At 41.3% G+C, this 20,215-nt stretch overlaps 1 protein-coding gene across 2 annotated transcripts; it reads left to right on the forward strand.

Moving 5' to 3' along the window:
- Window positions 1-7,716: 7,716 nt before the first annotated feature.
- UCMA (upper zone of growth plate and cartilage matrix associated) lies at window positions 7,717-19,136 on the forward strand. 2 transcript variants are annotated; one of them, XM_018553730.1, is made up of 5 exons: window positions 7,717-7,820; window positions 9,362-9,427; window positions 9,583-9,675; window positions 12,912-13,010; window positions 18,905-19,133. In XM_018553730.1, the coding sequence occupies exons 1-5, from the start codon at window positions 7,763-7,765 to the stop codon at window positions 19,000-19,002; spliced, it is 414 nt and encodes a 137-aa protein (XP_018409232.1). In that variant the 5' UTR covers window positions 7,717-7,762; the 3' UTR covers window positions 19,003-19,133. The 2 variants fall into 2 exon arrangements, with proteins under 2 accessions (XP_018409232.1, XP_018409233.1); XM_018553731.1 differs by lacking the exons at window positions 9,362-9,427; window positions 9,583-9,675 and having other exon boundaries at window positions 18,905-19,136.
- The last annotated feature ends 1,079 nt before the right edge of the window (window positions 19,137-20,215 follow it).

Below are 20,215 nucleotides of genomic sequence, written 5' to 3' on the forward strand. Positions count from 1 at the left end.
CCATCTGTACCTATAGAGCAGAGCTAAATATAGCATGATCTAATATTCCATCACAAGCACTATAGATCTGTGTTTCTCTCCTTCACACAACTAGTTTACGGAACACGATGTCCACGGTGTTGACGAGAGGGGCAACCATGGGTGCTGTGCAGGCTGCCTGTCTGCATCCTAGCAAGCAATTATGTAATTGGTTGCTGGGACACTGGTGCTGACCCCACACAGCATCCTTGGTTGTTATGCTGCAAAGTAACAACTTAGGAAATAAGTCAGCCAGTTTGTTGACATTTTAATTTATTTGTTCTGACAAATCCAGGCAGCACCCCTGTTGAAAAAGTCTGCTCTAGCCACAGTCGTAAACAGTGTCTACTTTGGTTACAACATAGATTTCTCTCCTGAAGTAAGCAGACGGCTTATCCCATATTCTAAATATTTACTGCTATTCACCCATGACCTTTTTCTGGACATTTTTGCAGAATTTTAATGACCGATCCAGAGAGACTATACATACTGTACCGATGGTAGTGCACTAGTTATATCTGGAATCAAGTGCTGCTATTTCTATATTATATTTTATCCTAAAGTTCTGCATTTTTACCATGCGGAATCTAGTCATTGTTCTGCCGTCACCAGTGTATTTTTCATCACCTAGAAGTGAGCGCAGAGGTCTCCCACATATTATTATTGCTTTCTCTTCTGGTCGAATGTTTTCAAGACTATTTTCTATTGGAATTGACTCTCAAGGAATGCTGCATTCATCCTGCAAAAGAAACATTTGAAATAACAAAAAATACAATTTCACACAGTTGCTGATACATTCACACAGTGAGTTTTACAAAGAAATAAATACAGACCCCTATGCTTGATGCTGATAATGGCTGGCTGTGGTCAGTCTGAAACTCAAACTGCTATTTGGACTCCTGCTACCTGCACTACCTTTTCAAATCTCCACTGGGCCTGTCTAACCAAGGATACAGCATCATTATTTAAACAAAAAAACAATCATATATAATATGTTTTCACTTTACAGCTAACTAGCTGTGGAGGGTCTAACTCTGACTTATAACTGCTGCCTGTGTACAAATAGCAGCAACCCCTTGTCATTGTGCACTCTCAAAGTTAAAGGAGAACTATGGGGTCACAGCTACAGCTCGCGGTATACTGAGACGCCGCACCTGGAGCCGATCCCGACTTAGATGACGGGATCCGCCCAGCTGCGTGAGTGACAGCAGCTGGCTCTGCCTATCTAGAGGCAGAGCCAGCTGTACCCGCCCCCTCCCCCGTCCGTTCCGCCAGTCAGCGCTGGCAGATCGGAGCGGGGAGAGGGGAATCCAGCCCCTCCCCCTGTCACGGCAGAGAGCCGTGACAGGATCGAGAGATGAGGGAACCCGGTATGTGTTCTCTCACCTCCCGATCTACTGAGCCGACCTGTGACAGTCTCATTGTCACAGGTCGGCTTAGAACTATGAGGTGAGTGGAAATCACTCATGTCATAGTTCTCCTTTAATGAGAATCGCTGTCATCTAATTGTAAGTATATGTAATCAGCAAACTGTATGTATCCAATGGTAAGTATTTGTAATAAGCAAACTGTATGTATATAAAACCATGACAAATGATAATAATATTATTACACTAAAAGAAAAGCCCCGATGTAGTTTGATTTTTTGGACTGACGATGGTACATAGCAGCACAGAGTGCAACAATGCACACTGAAAAATGAGTCTGCTGTTCTTTGCAATGCCCTTTTATTAGGGATGTGTCTTCAGATGCATCCTGATCCTATTTGGCTGTGGAATTTTTGGGCAGTAACAGGGAATGATGGGAGGATGCAAAGCAGCATGGGAGAATCTGCAAACTGAAATGGATACAAGCTGTTCTCTCATAACCATCATAAATGTACATGATGTGTCAGACCCAAAATTTGTTCCAATCAGTTTGCTTACTTCTGACTGATATATATCTTTCGTACACATACATTATAGGGCACAGGATTTGTATTCAGGTACAGTACATTGGGTTATGCTACTATCTTTAGGACACTGGCAAACACAAATCCCAGCGTGCCTTAATATTTTATTTTGCTAGCGTCCTAGCAGACGTCTTCTAATTGGTCTGAGAGAAGCAAACCATTTCCTATTTTCTCTTATATCTCTTATCAAGATATTTTTTTCTAGCAAGATTCTTCAGGTGCTTGCCAAGCCACTGAGGTTCTTTTTGCAGCTTCCAGATTAGCTACTCCTTGGCTTTGCCCAGAAGAAGCGGAGCCAGCCTGTAATGTTTTCCTCTGGGCACCGGACCCTGTGTTACGTGCTCACTAAGGCACTGAGTGTTGTGCTCTACGGGTTCAGGGCTGTGGTCTACCCATCTGGAAGAACCCTGTCTCTTAAGACCCCTTAGGGGGTATGTCTACCAAAAGGATGAAGACTGCTTCTTGGTTGCTGGCCTTCAGGACTTGGCTGTTGAAGCCCAAGTCCTGAGAGACAGGGGGCTATTAGATTTGGTCTTCCTTACAGTACTAAAAGCTAGGAAGTCAACTTCTCACAAACTCTAAGTCCAACATTCATGGAAAGTGTGTTTCTTGTCCATGCACAAGAACAAGGTTTTTTTGGGGGAGCCCTGGACCACATTTCTTCCCATGGTGATTGCTCCTTTTCACCTTAACCAGGACATTATTCTACCATCTCTCTCTCCTGCTCCTAATCATCCTAAGGAGATTTCCCTCCATTGCCTGGATGTATGCGCTGCTCAAGTTTGTTTTTTAGCCAAAGCTCCCTTTCCTAAAGTTTCCTGTAGGGGACAGCTTGCATTTTCGATTTGACAGCTTATGACCTTAAAGACAAGGTTACTTTCTACCTGATCAAAGTGCACACCACTAGATCAGTTAGCACCTCTTGGGTTTCTCAGTACCAGGCATCCGTTTCTTAGATTTAACAGGTTTCCACCTGGCCTTCTGTTCCAGGTTAAAGTTTACCTGGTAGACATCCAGGCCTCAGCTGATGCCAGCTTCAGTCATAAGGGTATTCAGGCGGCTCTGTATAATCACTTTTGGTAACCTGTTACCTCATGGGCTAAGAGGCCCATGAAAAAACTTTTTATTTGCTGTGTTGCCCACCATTCAGTTGGACTTCTTTTGGGCTTCCCAATGTACTTGAACACAAATCCTTTGTCGAGTAATGTACGATTAAGAAAATAGGATTTCTGACTTACTGTAAAATCCTTTCTTGGAATACCCTACAGGACGCAGGTCCCTCCCCTTTGTGGTTATGATCCACTCCTCCTATTGCTTGCTAACAAAACGGAGGCTTTCTGGGAGTTCAAGGGGTTATAGTAGGCTGTTCTACAGCTTTGTGTTTGCCAGTGTCCAGTCTCGTGTAGGTAGCTGCATAACCCAATTTACTTGAATAGAAATTCCGTGTCCCATAATGTACTTCAAGAAAATTAAAATGCTAATGTGTGCAGCATATATGTTTGTGCATAATTAAAGTGCTCGGACGGGCAGATATCACTCTCCAGAAGATTGTTAGTGAAGTGGGGACAAAGAAAATGTGGCACCGATAAATTCAGGGGAATTAAAACCCTGTGCACAGTAGATGGAAATGCAAAATGGCTGAAGTAGTATATGAGAAGAATGGATTATATGCTTCATTGATGAGAGGTGTTTCTAAAGAAATGACCAGACAGTCTGGCAAAGTATAGGAGAAGGTCTGAGTGTAGGAGTAGGCGGTGTTAGTAAGGAAAATGTTAGGAACAAATCATTTACAGATCTCTTAATATCGGGTGTTGTAGAGTGAGTTGAGTTGTCATAAAATATTTGTTTACTGGAAAAATTTAGAGGGCATGCGAAATAATAAATCTCCAATCTCAGAAGGTGAGGCACTTGAGATACGCAGATGAATGATATATTGTCCAGCAGTAATAGCTGGAAGGTCCTGGCACTGTGATGATACATCCTCAGAGGATATAGCCGCTTTCAGATGGATCAGTGAGTCCACAGTCTCGTATTCAGTGTACAATATTTGTGCCAACGCTGCAAATACAGACCATACATTCAGCGCAGTGAAAACCTGCCCCAGGAGGCAGGGAGCAGGCACAGATGAAGCATTAAGACTGTATAAATACGCTCATTTATATTCCATTACTTCAACTTCTCCGAGAGTAAAACACGGTAACTGTATTTAGTTCTATGAAAAAGCATTTTTCTGTGTAGCGCTTTCCATTAAAATCAATGGGAACACATCAAAATGCAAGCGGCTTACATCCACACACATCATAAGACATGGTATCACTAGACGACACGCGCCAACAAGCATCAATTTTACTTTATGACATGCTTTAACAAGCAATAGTAATGCTTTCCATGTGAATTAGAAAAACACATGATGGTGTGCGTTAACATGCGTGGACCTGCGATTCCATTGATTTGAATTAAAAATACATTGGGAAAAAATGCTTAGGTGTGAATAGACCTGTAGCTAGGTTATAATACACTAACAGGGTTATTCACAAAAGGGTGAAGGGTTAGGAGAAGGCAGGAGAAGTGAACAATCTAGGACAACATAGCTGGTTTGGAAACATTCTCCAATTCAGCTCACTTTCCAGTTCCGCTATGTCGTCCTAGATTGTTCACTCCTCCTGCCTTCTCCAAACTCGTCACTCTTCAGTGAATAACCCTGTAAAAGTATAATTACGATGTCTTCGAAAGTTTTGCAGATCCGCATTCATGATTAGAATAAGGATTTCATATTTAATGTCTCCAGTTATCAATTTATCATTTGGATACCATTGTAGGGCACCTCAGTCACACTGCTGATCATTATTATGCTGCATGTTATTATTTAGAATATTGCAGGTCCCAGTAGCAGGGTTGTACTGTATTTAATGATGATCTTCATTATAGAGAGACACCTTTTTTGCTTATGCTGGGCAGCGCTATACATACCTGTGCATTTATTTTTCATACAAAGTGCAGCTGTGTTGTTTTCCATGGCTCTAAATCTGATTACTCACAATGCTTATACTAGATGTCTTGGACCAAACTATTTTTTTACAGTGAATACTGAAGTCTTACTGCTGTAGTGCAGTACCCTATCACACAATTTGGTGAAGTGTCAATGAACCTACCAGCCATTTTTTGGGGAGGATGCCAGAGCACCTGAAGGACGGAAGACCAAGAAGGCTGAGTTAGGGGCCAGGATGGTATACAGCTGAAGCAACTGGAGTGTTTATATGCAGTGTCATGGAAGGGGAGCCTGCCCGTGGCGACTCGCTAACTGGAGAGTGTTCCTCATCTGGTGGAGGAGGAGGGAGGGCGCTTACTTTGGGCTGATATAACACTCCTGCAATCATCACAGCTTATAATATCACAGCCTGCCGCTGGAGGGCGACTACCCCAAAATTAGCTTGTTGAACACACACATGCAGAATGCAGATACAAATCTTACATCCAATCTGGTGCACACTAGGGGCTGTGTAGCAGCCAAGTGATTTATACACACTTCTGCGATTCCTCAAGCTATCCTACAAGCTAGATTCCTTGTGTTAGCACTTTCCCACTGCTCACACACCCACACACACCAGACACACGACTCACGGTAGTCTCCCACCACCTACAATTCGTCTATGAACTGGTCTGCTAGGAAACCATAAAATAGGAGAAACAAACTTTACCGTTACGCAGTATTGTATGTCCTTCATGAAATCTGAAAACGCAGTGTTCTTAATTAATTTGTCTAGGAATTTTCTATGCTGTGTCTGCACCATGCACGGTGGCTGAAGCTTTTTTTTCTGGCTCCCTCTAAGTGCAGCCTGCCTTCTGAAGTGGTCATAGGTTATTTGGGCCTGCCTGTAACTTGCGATATACTGAGCTTTGGGTGACAGGAGGACGCTAGTTTATGTCCTCCCGTGACACTTAGGAGAACTATGGGGAAAAACATTTACCCCATAATCCTCCTTTAACTGATTTCTGTAGCATATACTAGAAAACATTTTCTCCTGCTCAAACATTAACCATGTATATGCCAGAAGAAAGTAAATAAGGTAAATCACCCTTTTACCCACCATAAACCCTACACAGCCACCTGAGAGCTGCACAGCCCAGCAATAACCCCGCACAACCTACCATAGACCCATGTGGGGTCTTTTTTTTAATCTTTTTTTTTATGCAGAATGACTGTCATACATTAAAAAGGGAATGTACTGTAGAGACAAAACAATACTTTTGACACTTTTTTAGATCACTGGTTCAGCCTCATCTTAAGTATGCTGTGACATTTTGGTCACCAATCCACAGAAAGGATGTCCTGGAGCTGGAGAGAGAGTGTAGAGAAGGGCAACAAAACTAATTCAGGGGCTGGAGGATCAAAGCTATGAGACGAGGTTGCTAAATTTGAACTTGTCACGCTGGAAGTGAGAAGATTAGGAGGGGACATGATTTTGATGTACAAAATGTTTGGTGGTGATGGCAACATCAGCAGTAAACCTTTTACAGTAAACTGCCTATAAAAGACTAGAGGTCACCACCTAAAATTGGAGGAGAAAAGATTTAACCACACAGGACGTAGGGGCTTCTTTTCTGTCAGAGTGGTTACATTTTGGAACTCTCTGCCACAAGCAGCGGTATCAGCAGAGAATATTGATTCATTCAAAAATCAATTAGATACCGTCCTCAGAGACCGTAACATTACACTTGGTCACTATGTCGCCCAGAAGAAGGGACCCTCCGTGGCCCCGAAACGTTGGCTGTATGATGCATGTGACAATTTAATAAAAAGCGCTTTACTTCATGCACGTTTTATCAAATGCTGGTGACTTCTATTACGGACTGTATCTGACACGGCGCCATCCTCGTTGTCACTTCAAGCACCAACCCTCCGTTAAGGTCTGTATGCTGTATGGAGTGCAGGGGATTTTGTGTTATCTATGGCATGTGTATGTAAACGAGGGGTGGGGTTCTAACAGAATAAAATCAGCCTGGGATCACACATCAGCAGTGTGCATTGTAGTTCAGCTGCTGGTGCGAACGCTGCCTGAATGGCGCACCACGTTATGAACACAGACTGAGTGACCTTCTGTCCAGACTGGGATTTGGACCTCTGCTCAATGAAAATGTTACTTGTCGGACCTCCTTGAATTTTAATTCACTACCCCTGATTTAAATACTTCTTTCCTATGCTCCTTAGCTCCATCTAGTGGCCATAATGCAGTATTTTCTGATGTTACATTGGACCTGAAAAGAAAATATACTAAGAATATGCCTTGCCTCTATTTGCACAGAACAAACGTTAACAGGGATTCGTAGGACAAATGGCTCTGTGAATTGTTTATAAATAGACCCCTAAATGTTGCTTTAACATCCCTTTTCAAACAGAGATTTTCTTGGCAGTATATTTTTTTCCAGTTCATGTTATATGAAATAAGTTGAAGTGTTGTTTATGTTTGGTGCCAGTATTTCTCCTGACATCATAAACATTAAAACAGAGTTAAAAAAACAAATGAGTGAATATGACATTTTCATGAAGAGACACGAGCAGCGGGGTACATTGTTTTTGTTTTCAGCTACAAACTTATTCATCACTTCCTCCGATGCCCCCCATCTCTTCTGATGTTTAGAGCATGTTATGGCCAAAGTATTTGGCTGCTCATGCCCCTCCTCCTCCCCTTCATCCCAGCTGCCTGCCTCACCTTCCTATCTGACACATGAGGAATTTGCTACTTTTTCTCAGTGTTCTGCTGTGTATTGACAAGTCAAGAAATCTCAGCCAAGATGAACTGGAAACAAGTCCTGTTTCTGTCTTTTGCTGCAGCAGTGGTGCTTCTAGCAGGTAAGGGAAGTCTATCTTCATTTTGGGATTAATTAAACATGCAACTTGAATCTTCTTGGCATGATGCTGAATTTAGAATGATCCTTGTGTGCTTTTAAAAGGGATGCTTCCTTCGTGTAACTGTTACATATAGTAAAATACACTTCTAACTCTAAAATATATGCTATCGAATTTTAAAACACAATTCCTCTGGCTAAACAGTGATTCTGCATTTGAGTTATCCATAGATGGCAGATAATGGTTTCCTAAGCCAATGATCTGCCCTGCTCTGACTGGGAGATGATAACGTATATTGATACTCCCCAATCTGTCCATGTAACCCCACGCTAGAAGACTTCTTGGAAAGAATTGTCTGGTTTAGAATTAGCTGATCACATTTATTTTCCTGACCTAAAACAGATTTCAGGGGATCTGCGCAATGTATAAAAATGTATGCTCGGTTGCACATGTTTATAAGCTGATCTTTAGCCTGAGTAAAGCTGGGTATAAACAGTTAGAATGTTATTTTTTAATTTGTTTTTGGAACAGTTCTATTTTCTAATCAATCATTCATTTTAACCATAGTAAGTGAAAAAAAAATTGAAGGAGCAGTATGGAAACTAATTCCTATCCAAAACCAAATGTCAACATCAAATGAAATTTTCAACAATAATTGTCAAGTCTGATGGCATTATCGAATGTTCTGCCAAGATTTTTCAACGGAACGTCCATATGAAATTCTAACCCTTTATAGCTAGCTTAAGACTTGCAATACAATACAAAACTATGACAGATGTCAATGCACAAAAGACAGAGTATCAAAGTTTGTGATTATCACCATGTACCCTGCTATGCCAGTCATGTCCCCAAGGTCCCCAGTCTTATATTCTATGTACACACTCTGAAAGGATTATTACATTTTCCATATGGCGAACAAAGAGGTACAATACCTGATAGGTGTCAGAAATCTTCGACATGCCTGCAGACATTGGCTGTATTCAATTTCTTTATTTCTTCTTAACATTGCTGAGTAGCAGTGCTCAGATTGGTGGGATGCTAGTAAAATCCAGGACATGACTGGCATGCTCGCAGTTTAGGTTTACTTTTGATACTAATATAGAATTAAAGGTTTACAATAATTCCTTACTTGCGATAAGCTGTGATAAGCATTATCGTCAGGTATTCTGGCACTGAGAATGTTTTAGTATACGAACAGACCGCACTATCCAGAGAATTCCAATACTGCAGACTTTATTAAAATTCACAGCAAATCCAGTATGTCAGTGAAAAAGTGTATAAAGCTACAAATGCCAGCACTGCACACTCCCAACCAACTACAACCTACTGAGAATGTTTTGTTATATATAAAAATATTTATATATACTGTATATATTATATATCTATTATAGCATGGGCAGGGCCCTCCTTACCATCTTGTCTTGAATTGTATTGTAACTGTAATGTCTTCCTTATATTGTAAGGCGATGCGCAAGCTGTTGGCACTATATAAATCCTGTATACTAATAATAGCAGCACTATATCCGATAACTTTCCCTTTCTAGTCTTCCAGGTGGCTGAAAGTGCTGCAGTGAGAAGCAGAGATGATGGGGCGGCTGACAAGAAAGAAAGTAAGTACAGATACTAGACAATGTTTATATTTTAGAATAGTTTTTCCTCTACAAGGGACAAAGAATCATTCACGTGATATAATTACAAGAACAGTAAATGACGGGAGAATACAGCATTCTACAAACTGAACCTAATAATATAAATTTCACTCCAGGCTTGAAGAAGATCTTCGTGCCGGGAACCGACGCTTCCAACTTCTTCAAGAAACGTGGCAAGAGATCAACCAAGTCCCAGGATGAAATCAATGGTGAGGGTGTTAGCTTTGTGGAAACTTGTTTGTTTTTCTGTCCCACGGTTTCCTTGAAATTGTCCAGGATTCCTGCTGTCACTGTAAGGATAGATTACTAGACTGCATTCCTGCCTTGCCTCTGCTTACAAAGATGCTTCTAAATGAACCGAATGCACTAGAAGGGCGCTGGAAGATTTTATTTCATTTATACGGGAATGAAATGTACAGAGCATACCATACAACACACTGCCCCCCTCCCGTCTAATTAAGATGTACCAGGGACTTGCAGATTTTTTCCCCCAAACATTACAGGATTCAGTGAAACACTGCCCATTTCAAACTATTTACAGCCACATATATGGAATACAGCTACATACATTGCCTCTGCATACATTGTAATATAACTTTATAAGACCACCTCATTCCAGCTGATACTCACCTTTCTCACTACTCTGTTTACCTGCCATGGTCCCTGAGGATTTTCTAGGTACTTCTGGGTTTGGAAGAGCATGTGACCTTCTCCCCCTTTCTTACAAGATGATGTGCTTAGCACTTGATCAGCCAACCCATAGGCCTGTACACTGTCATGTTGGAGTATGGGGAACGGGGTAGTATAAGCCATGAGAAGGCTTTGGCATGGACCAACTTTCAGCTTTTCTAGGCCTCTGGTGGGTGAACAGGGCAGCAGAGGAGCATGGGAAAGGCATTAATCAGTGGGAGGAGGGTTAGACTATTAAGAGAACCTGTCATTTTGCCAAATTATTGCAAAGTAACAAGTTCAAGGGAATGCTGAAGAATAATATCTTAAGGGAACTCAGATTCACACATGCTGACCTTATCCATTCCAAAGTTAGTGATTTGTTTTAAAACATACACTGATAGCAGCAATTGGCATTGTAGGTAATTGTTAGGGTTATGTATATAAAAACTAAAAAGAAAGTGGAGGTGTTGGCAACTGCATTCCAACTGTCATTGTTCTAGCGTAGAAAATGAAAGCTAGTTCTTATACTTAGTATAATTATATATCATGTTTACTATCCCACATGATCTCCTACTATGTAACATTATTTCAGAGGAAGGTCTAAGCTCTCCCCTGTCATGCATACCTATAAGACCATCAGAAATAAAAAACAAAATGTATTTTGTCTGATGGATTTTGTTTCTTTGACCAGTGCCCAGTTAAAGTGAGGTGGAAAGAGGATGAATTGAACCTGTAGTGTAGACAGTTTATTGGACATGTTGTGCATGGTCTGATAGCTATGGAAGTATTTCCCCTTCCTCCAGGGCTGTTTGCATTACACTGTACAATGAAGGGCTCTTTCTCCTCCTTGAGCGTCTACTGGGCTCAGCAGAAAGTATGTGCTGTGTGCTGGGCAGCTGCAGGAGGTGCAGGGCAGCATGGAGAAAGCAGGTTTAGTGCTGTCACCTTCAGCTCACGTTACATAGCTCATAGGATCTGGGCGAGGACAACACAGCTATTTGCAAAAGGCTCTCTCCTTCGGCCATAGCTGCGATGAAAGCATACACGGAACGCTACTGCTAAATGCAAGTCTTTGTTTTATTCTTGTTACATCTTTATGGAACTTGTGTTTTTAAAATTTGTATCGTTGAAGTTGTGCAAGCTGTCCATTTTAAGGATGAACTACATGTCTAGGCCTTTCTTAATCACCAAGATTCTCCAATCGATCTTATGCAAAGGCCATCTCTCCACAATCGTTGCACAGAAAATGACGTCAGCATGTCATCACGACCATATCCAATAAAATATAAAAACAGCCCATAGCGTAAAACCGTCAGCAGCACAGCTCCTATTTGATCTGTCTTTGCACCCAGAGAACACGGTGACACGGAGAGAGAGTTGTTGAGCATACATTTTATTTGAAGTTTTATGTCTACTTTCCTCATGTGAGTAGTTTTTAAAAATAAAGGAGGTTTTTTAATTTTTCGGTTTTACGCTATGGGCTGTTTTTACATTTTATTGGATATGGTCGTGATGACACGCTGACGTCATTTTCTGTGCAACGATTGTGGAGAGATGGCCTTTGCATAAGATCGATTGGAGACCCATTAAAGCGATTCTAGACCTGTTCAGGTCTATTTATAGGGTGAGCTGCCCACTGAGAGGGGAAGCACCTGTGTCATAATTGGAGTTGACGTATGGACTTTGTACAAAGAACTTTCACAGTGGAAGGATAAAGAGTGTGGTGCACTTGGGACAAATCCTGAGCACTACATACGTGTGATTCCACATTTGTGTATATTTGAACACGAAATATATGATTGAACTTTCCAGAGGACTATTATGCACAAGAAGATTCATTGTGAACACTTTTTTGATTGCATGTATTATTTAAGCACATATTTATTATAGAGATTTGTTTATGTATTGTTCTAGATGAAGCGCAGCACATTCTTTAATTTGACTGATGTGAATGTGCAGTATGTAAAGTGCTGCATACATTGTCGGCACTAAATGAATACCAATAATAAATAAGAAGTTTTATATAGTAGTTCTGTTGAAGAGTTGACAGCCCTGAAACACGTTGACCCTTTTTTTTGTAAGAAATGTATTTGGACCGATTTCTACAGTTTGTCGCTCTTCATTTCATTCCACGTAAGCTGATTTTCCATCCGATGGGCATTAGAGAGCTGGCACAGTTTAGTAACATGGGATCCAATCAGAATCTCCATTAAAATTGGAGTCCAGCACTCTACCAACTAAAACTCTAAACGGCTTCTTGTCATGGCCTTGTTGTGTGGGCTGATCTGGGACTTGAGTAAGGAGGTCTTGCTGCTGGGTAAATGAAGCCACCCCTTCTATCTACCCAAACTGAAATATCAGGTTTGGCTGGACTCTGGAGTGATAGTTTACATCAATGTGCCAATAATATCAATTGGGTGCTGTCTTCAGCATCACATGCGCTTTCTCATGTGTATGGCCAAATGTTTTAAAAATCAAGAAGTCTGAGCCTGACTTTGGCCATGTGGCCAAATTATTAAGCCTATGGTCACCTTATGTATGTTGGTGATGTTCCAACACTCACAACATTAGTGATTCCCAAGTCCAGCAAGACGGTAATGCTAGGGCACATGGCTATGTTCTGTCACATCATGTGAGTAGTTGCTATGGAATAGATTACTTTTGCTTATTATATGGTTCATTTGGAACACTTTTCATGGTCAGGTGTCTCCGATTGTTGCAAAACAAATGTGCAGATATTTATATACTGTAACAAAAATGTACTTTGTTTCAGCTGAGAACCGGCAGAGACTGTCCGCAGATGAACGCAGGAGGGAGTACTACGAGGAGCAGAGGAATGAGTTTGAGAACTATGTAGAGGAAGAACAGGATGGTAAGGATTTGCTGATCACTGATCAGTATGTGCCTGATGCGTGCCCTTCAGGGCATCTGTTCACTTTTTATTTGTTACCTAATTCACTTAAGATGATAGCGGATTTTGACATACGTTATGCCACTGAGGGAATGGATGGAAATATGTACACAAACTTTATGCCTAGTACTAACCATAAAATTATTGTCTTGGAGTACATTTAGTGACACAGGAAGTCACATACTGTTGGGTTATACTGCTGTCTAAAGGAGGACTGGATACTGGCCAGCCCAGGATAAGACCTCCTCTACTCAACATGCCTGAGTTTGTAGCAGAAAGTACCAAGGGCATGATCAAAAACACACAGGGGTGGGACCTGTGTCCTTCAATGGATGTCTAAGAAAAGGATTTTAAAGGCGAGTATAAATGAGGGGTAGGCAAAAATCAACAACTGCTCACGTTTTCAACAAAACAGAACTGGGGACTGAATCTGAACCCACCAAGGGGTGGAACAAACTACAGATTCCTGTTCGGGGAAGGAATTACCCACAGCTAAACATGAGTAATATAGGAAAGAAATTAAGTCCCTAGTAGGAACAGGTACTAGACAAGAAATTACTGTAAAAAAGTACTGTAAACACAAGACCAGCCAGTCTGAGTAAGAAGGCCCTAAGTCTCTACTCACCTGACCCCATAAGGGTCAAGAAATGAGAACTCTGTACCTCAGGAGATTGTCGCAGCAGACAACCACCTTGTCAGAACAAGACTTATCAGGGAACCTGAAATTGACTACAAACAACCTACAAAGGGTTTGTAAATCACTCCCCCAGAGAACCCTGTATTCAATTCCACAAAGTCAGCATGAATGAAGGGGTAAGGTGCATAGAAAACACCACAGCAAGGGTAGGCAGAGATGGAAGTAGAATGTAGCACATGACTTGGTCATGAAGCATGGTGTGACAGCAGTAGAAACTACTGATGACAAGGCTCACGCTATGGGGGACTCCAAAGAGGTAGACCCTTTAACCACAGTGTAGCAAGATCCCATATTACAGAAGGCATAGAATAAATGTCCTTAGAATCATTAAGAGTCCGTGAGCTGGGGGGGTCACCTGTTGCAGTGGGACCACCACCTCTGTGTCTAGATACAGACATGTTTGGACCACATGGTGGTAGAACTCAGGGTACAAAGAAAAACCTCAGGCATTTACAAACCCATGTAGCTGGTACCGGATGACTCCCTTACAAACCCATGTAGCTGGTACCGGATGACGCCCGTAGGTACCAAGGTCACTGTAGACGGGCAGTAGCAATGGGCCAAGAGATCAGAGTTTTACATGACTCTTTTGCAAAAGCAGGAGCAGCAGAGGAACGATCCTTCCTCTACTTTGAATAGCAGAGCACACGCGTGCAACACTTTAGCCAGTGAATTATGTTAGTGGTCTGTCCCTTGCCCTTAACCCCCTTGTTCTGTAAAACCGGCATAAAGAGGCAAATTCAAAGGTCCCCAGTGGTGTAAATAGCAAGGTAGGTCCTGGTGCTCAGCCCGATTGGCCTACTCACACAGTGAGTCTTCAGAGCCAGGGCAAGAGCAGAGGCAATGCCAGTGGCTCTGGACCTGGAAAGCACTCAATGTGGAGCCCAGTGCCCCGAAACTCACTTCCAGGCTAACCCCACAATGTTGAGTCCAGCAGGGTCCAATTAAGGCACTCCAAAGCTAGGCGGAGAAAGGGCCAATTCAGATAGTTGCCTTACAGAGACCAGCTCAAACAGTTATGTAGTGAGGAATCTTGATTGAAGAAAAAGCTAGCAAAAAATGGTTAGACTATTCCCACTAGAGATGAAGTAAAGATGTCCATCCTCCTAGCACACTGTCCAAAACTGAGGCATGATAGGTAGAGGAGGGGTTATCCTGCAGATCTTTTGTTTGCCAGTGCCCAATCCTCCTCTAGGCGGCAGTATAACCCGACAGTATATGACTTTCTGTGTTTCTCCGTGGAAGAGTAAGAAGCATAATCCAGTCCATTCCCCACTGGCATAAATTATATACAAATGTGCTTTCTTCTAAATAGATTAAGAGGAAATTAACAAGCAAACAGATGCAATTAAATGCTGAAAGTAGAAACGTATTGAATCAGAGACTGCTAGGTACTGCAGAGTTTATGCTGTATCACATATCATCCAAAGAGTATTCCATATACCACTTCAGATCATGAATTTTGGATCATTTAGTATGACTACTTACTACTCATACCAGACGCAAGCGTTTAAAGTTACCCATTACTGATTAGGTACCCTGCACAACCTGATTTAGAAAACCTCATATCAATTGTCTCTGGATGGCATAATGTTTATTTCCGTATATGGGCTGGGGAAAATTCAGATACCATGCTAAAGGACCTACATTTTTACCCAAAAGTCAGGCACTTTTTGCTTAACCCATTCAGCAACCCATGTAGTGCGCGCTGTGCAACTGGGTACTCAAATTTGGTAAAATACATTAGTATATTCAGTGATCACCATAAACTGCTTAATGCCACATATACGGCTTAATGCTTGAAAGACTTAAAACCTCAATGAATTGCTCCAGAGCACTGCAGTTAATCTTCAAGAAGGTAGAGGAAATGGGAACATAACATTTCGGTGGACCACAGTGAGAAGGTAAACATCCAAACCCAGCATTAAAAACCACCTCTCCCACTGTGACTGGTTAGACTGTATTTAAGTGACATCTGACAAATCGGCGGAAATTAAAGTAAGTCAATTCTACACGCAAAAAAACACACCAGTGTGCCAGTTTCATCATATTTATAGGTAGGCATAATGGGGCAAAACAAGAAGAAACGGGTATGCATTGTCTGATTTATACATTAAGATACATTTACGATATTCCCGTCAATAACCTTAACCCCCCCGTCTTCCAAAACATGGCAGCAACACCAAATGCCACCAATCAGCAGAAATGAGAGTACCATATTATGAATAGCTTACTACTGGCTTTGCTTGAAAGCTATTGTTACACTACTAACCAAACCTGCATAAAAGATGTACAGCAAACTGTTTAAAATGACTTTGTTGGTATGATTTAGAAACATTTTACTCGAAACCAACTATTCGTATCCTTTAAAATTACAAATATTTATTTACCAAACAGTAAAATAGATTTACTGAATAGTAGCCTGAAAGACTTTAAACAGCTTTTTGGGATCCTACACCGATAAGGAAATGTCTACAGAGAAATATACGAAGGCTGCCATTGCGGATCTCCTGTATGAACTCATTTACTGTTTCTCTATAGCCTAAATATACTCACTTTCTTGGCACCTCACCACCAATGGGTTGCGCACCCAAAACCCATAGGACAGCCCACATTCTGCAGCCAACATTCTGATGATATAGTCCAAGAATCCAAATACTGGATGGGTACTAGAGGCGGCATGGTGATGCGCCAAGAAAGATACATTTTGTTAAGTATTTGATTTTTGTTTTCCAGGCGCCTCACCATGTCACCGAGAATCAGAAAAGTTAATTTTAGTTATAGGAAATAAAGCAAAGACCCAACTTTTGAGGAAAAATCTGCCATTTAAGCCATAAAGCTCTTCTAGCCATTACTGAAAGCAGCTTGAAACAATTCATGTAACGTCCAGGAAGTCTGATGTTAATTTGGTCTCTGACAAGGCTGTGATAAAGTTTGTGTAATCCACATTTGCTTTAAAAAAAACTTTTCTATGTTGTCCACCCAGATTTTTAAGGCTCTCTAAACTGAGGTGAGGGCTATGGATGGTTTCAAGCCGCTGCCGCATGGATTTTTCAGTATCCTGCGGTAAGGGAACATGTTTAGCCAATCTCATTAAAGATGCGTCCATATTAGGAGACATCTATTATCTAATGAAGGATACAGTTCAGAAAACCTGTTCTGGAAGGACATTTTTCCCATCCAGCCTTGCCCACTCATGCTCTAGCTAGCAGATTTTTATTCCCAAAGAGTGGGAAAGCGACTGGCTTCTCCAACAGGGGAAAACATGTTCTGACTTGATTTTCTCATGGCTACTCATCGCACATTATAGCCTTTTTGACAACTTGAATGTATGGTGAGACTAATGCAAACACAAAAGTGTGAGCAAAATCTGCTCCTTCATCATTTTCAGACAGGTCTGTGTCTGTTGCCACTGGAGCAGAGGTGTCCCTTAGACTGTGACATAAAACTTTACATACTTTCTGCCACTGCTTTTTTTTAAATTAATTTTAATTCTGATTCTGTTAACTGAGAAATGGACTGCTTGTCTGAGACATTCCTCACAAACCTTCTTGACCAGCATTTCTGGATCGGCACAAGCCTAACAGAACCCCTCTTGGGAACTAACAGCAGAATGACAATGAGTTCAGATGAGAACTTCATGGCTGATGAGACACAGGGACACCTTCGTTCCCCACGGGGAATATAATGCTCTAGAAAGGTGTCTCTTAGATGGTGGGCTTGACCTAATGCTCTTTTTGTGGTGGCATTGAGGCGAACTTGATCAGTGGGCATCTGCACATGACAAAGCAACTTTTGTGTTTACATGGACCAGTCAGCCCTATTTGCACTCCTCTGCGCAGAATGACTTCCATCTGTATCTCCTGGAATACTCATGCTGACACTGTGGTGTGCTCATGGCTTTTCCAGGTGAAGCAAGGAAGAACACTAGACTCAAACATATAAGGAAAGAGGGAGAGGGGGCCAATGGATGATGCAGAAAAGACAATCACTAATGCGCTAATCGTATACCTACTGACTAATATGCAGGAAGACAGCAGCTCAGAGGTTGAGAAGCAATAGAAATGGGGGCCACCAGATTTAAATATTCCGTTAATGCCACCAGTTCCTCTTCTTCCATCCACACTATCCTTCACCCACCCGGTCCTGCAGGTACTGTAAGTCTGGCGCCCCCGCATCCCCATGAGGCCCAGATTGCAAGAGGGAAAAAAAAAAAAAAGGAGAGAAAAGATGGAAACACAAGAGCGGAAAACAAGCAGAAAAAAGTGCAGCAATTTATGCCAGCATCAAAATACCATACTACAAGGTGCCCAGGAAAACCATTTTAGGAATGACACGAGCCATCATACGAGGAGAGGCTTAACCCGTGTGGGTGCTCATGACAGTATCTTCACCCATGTACCCATGTCCAGTTACTTTAGTCTCAGGACAGAAAAAAAAGAATTGCGGCTGTTTATGAGGGTAAGAGCTTTATAGCTATTCAAGGGAGCTGTCCTACTAGTCTCAGAGGCAAAGCTCAACCCATTCTTGGTGACATGGTGAGTTGCCTGGAAATAGGAAATTCACAGGTGGTTTACCCTCCAGCATCTCTTACAAAACTGCAATACCAGATTTCAGTGGGCTGATCATTTCCCACAATTCTTACAATAGTGATTTTGGTTAGGTTAATGTAACTTGTTTGGCAAACAAACATCAAACCACATGACAGCAAGTTACCGCTAATGCATTATTTTAGCTAGATAAATGGGTAGTGTGGACCTTCCCTTAAAAATGAACCTACTGCAGCTTTTTATTTTCTTAAAAGATATTGAACAGAAAATAAAGAGAATGTAATTAACATATTTCAAAGTGCAATGTGATCTCACTGCTGTAGTGTTCGAGAAACCAGGGCCTGAATCGGCTCCACTTGCATCATTTTTGGGTGGACTAACCCTAAAAAAAAAAACTCCTCCTGAGTAAGCCCTCCTTAAAATTTTTGTCTTGAATTGTATTGCGATTGTAATGTCTTCCTTGTATTGTAAAGCGCTGCACAAACTGTTGGCGCTATATAAATCCTGTATACTAATAATCTTCTTTAGTTCAAAAGACTAAACACATCTCCTAATCATATGTCAGTATCAATGATTTACTAATATCTGCTTCTCAAATCTGCCTACAGAGCAAGAAGAACGCACTCGTGAACAGGTTGAACAGTGGCGTCAGTGGCACTATGACGGACTCTCCCCTTCCTACATTTACCAGCGTCAAAACATTTAAGAGAATGTAGAATGAATGTACATAACAGTTTTGCTGTAACAGCATCTTCACTTTAGAGTACTAATATCCAATGAGCACAAGCTGTACGTTCCTCGCCAGGTTACTGTATTATTTGTAGGCTAATTTCTTTTTTCTGTTGTAAAATTTGTTCTCTCTCTGAATCTTGCTTGCAGGAAACAAAAATGTTTGACAGATACCAGCTTGCCAGTGCATCTTGTATTTAATAGCTGTGGGACCCACACACAATGCAATGCATAATCAGTTTAAATTTAGGTTGAATAGTATATAGACATTAATGTACAATGGTAAACATATGATCATACGAGGATAAGCAGAAGTCGTAATATGTTGCATTCACCACAGTTGGATTGTAGTAGGTATGCTATTGTAGCGTGATGTATTTAAAATGGGTTTAATTACAAAGAATCTTGAAGTGTATAGAGAACTCTTACAAATCTTTGAGATCGTATCAGAGAAAAAAAAAAAAGCGATATGAACTAAAACGGTTGTATCGATTTGTTTGGCTGCCGTCACATAGTAATCAAAATGGTTTTCTGTTTTTTTTTTTGTTGTACTGGTAGGATTAAAACCTCCCAAAGCAGTGTTGTCATAAAAAGTGATGTAATGAGATGAACGATTATAAATGACACCTGTTTAATAAGCTCTTGGCATTCTGTGGAATCCTTTATCTGTCTCAAACGCATGCAGTTAGGCCTCAATAACACCATAACGTTTTTTGCATTCTACTAAAAGTCTTTCACTACACGTAGGGGGTGATGGGAATGATTTCAGGGAACTCGAGTGGAAACTCCCAATTTTTGATGGCCTGGATTTAGTCATTTAGTTCAATTCTTTTTTTTTTTTTTTACTGTATTTGATTATACTGATTTAAATTGGACTTTTTTTTCGCATTGTCAATCTTCATCTTCCACACGTACTCCAATGCATGTAGTCAGAATCTCCACCCAAATCTCTAGTTTGTTGAAAGTTCAGGGGAATGAATAATGCTTCTCATCTCTAACTGCAAGGTGAACAGCCATTCCTTTCATAGAGACTGTTCTGTCTCAGCTGGTGCTTTATGCAGCGGATGTAACTTCCATATATTGATCTGTCTGGACAGTATAGCCACTTGCTGATTCAGCAGAATCCACAGACCGCTTAAAGGAGCCTCCCTCCACATATTTTTGAATGGCTGCATTCTAACCAAATAGGG

This window comes from Nanorana parkeri, unplaced genomic scaffold, assembly GCF_000935625.1.
Source record: "Nanorana parkeri isolate BGI_ZX_2015 unplaced genomic scaffold, ASM93562v1 scaffold128, whole genome shotgun sequence".
Classification (NCBI taxonomy): Eukaryota; Metazoa; Chordata; class Amphibia; order Anura; family Dicroglossidae; genus Nanorana; species Nanorana parkeri.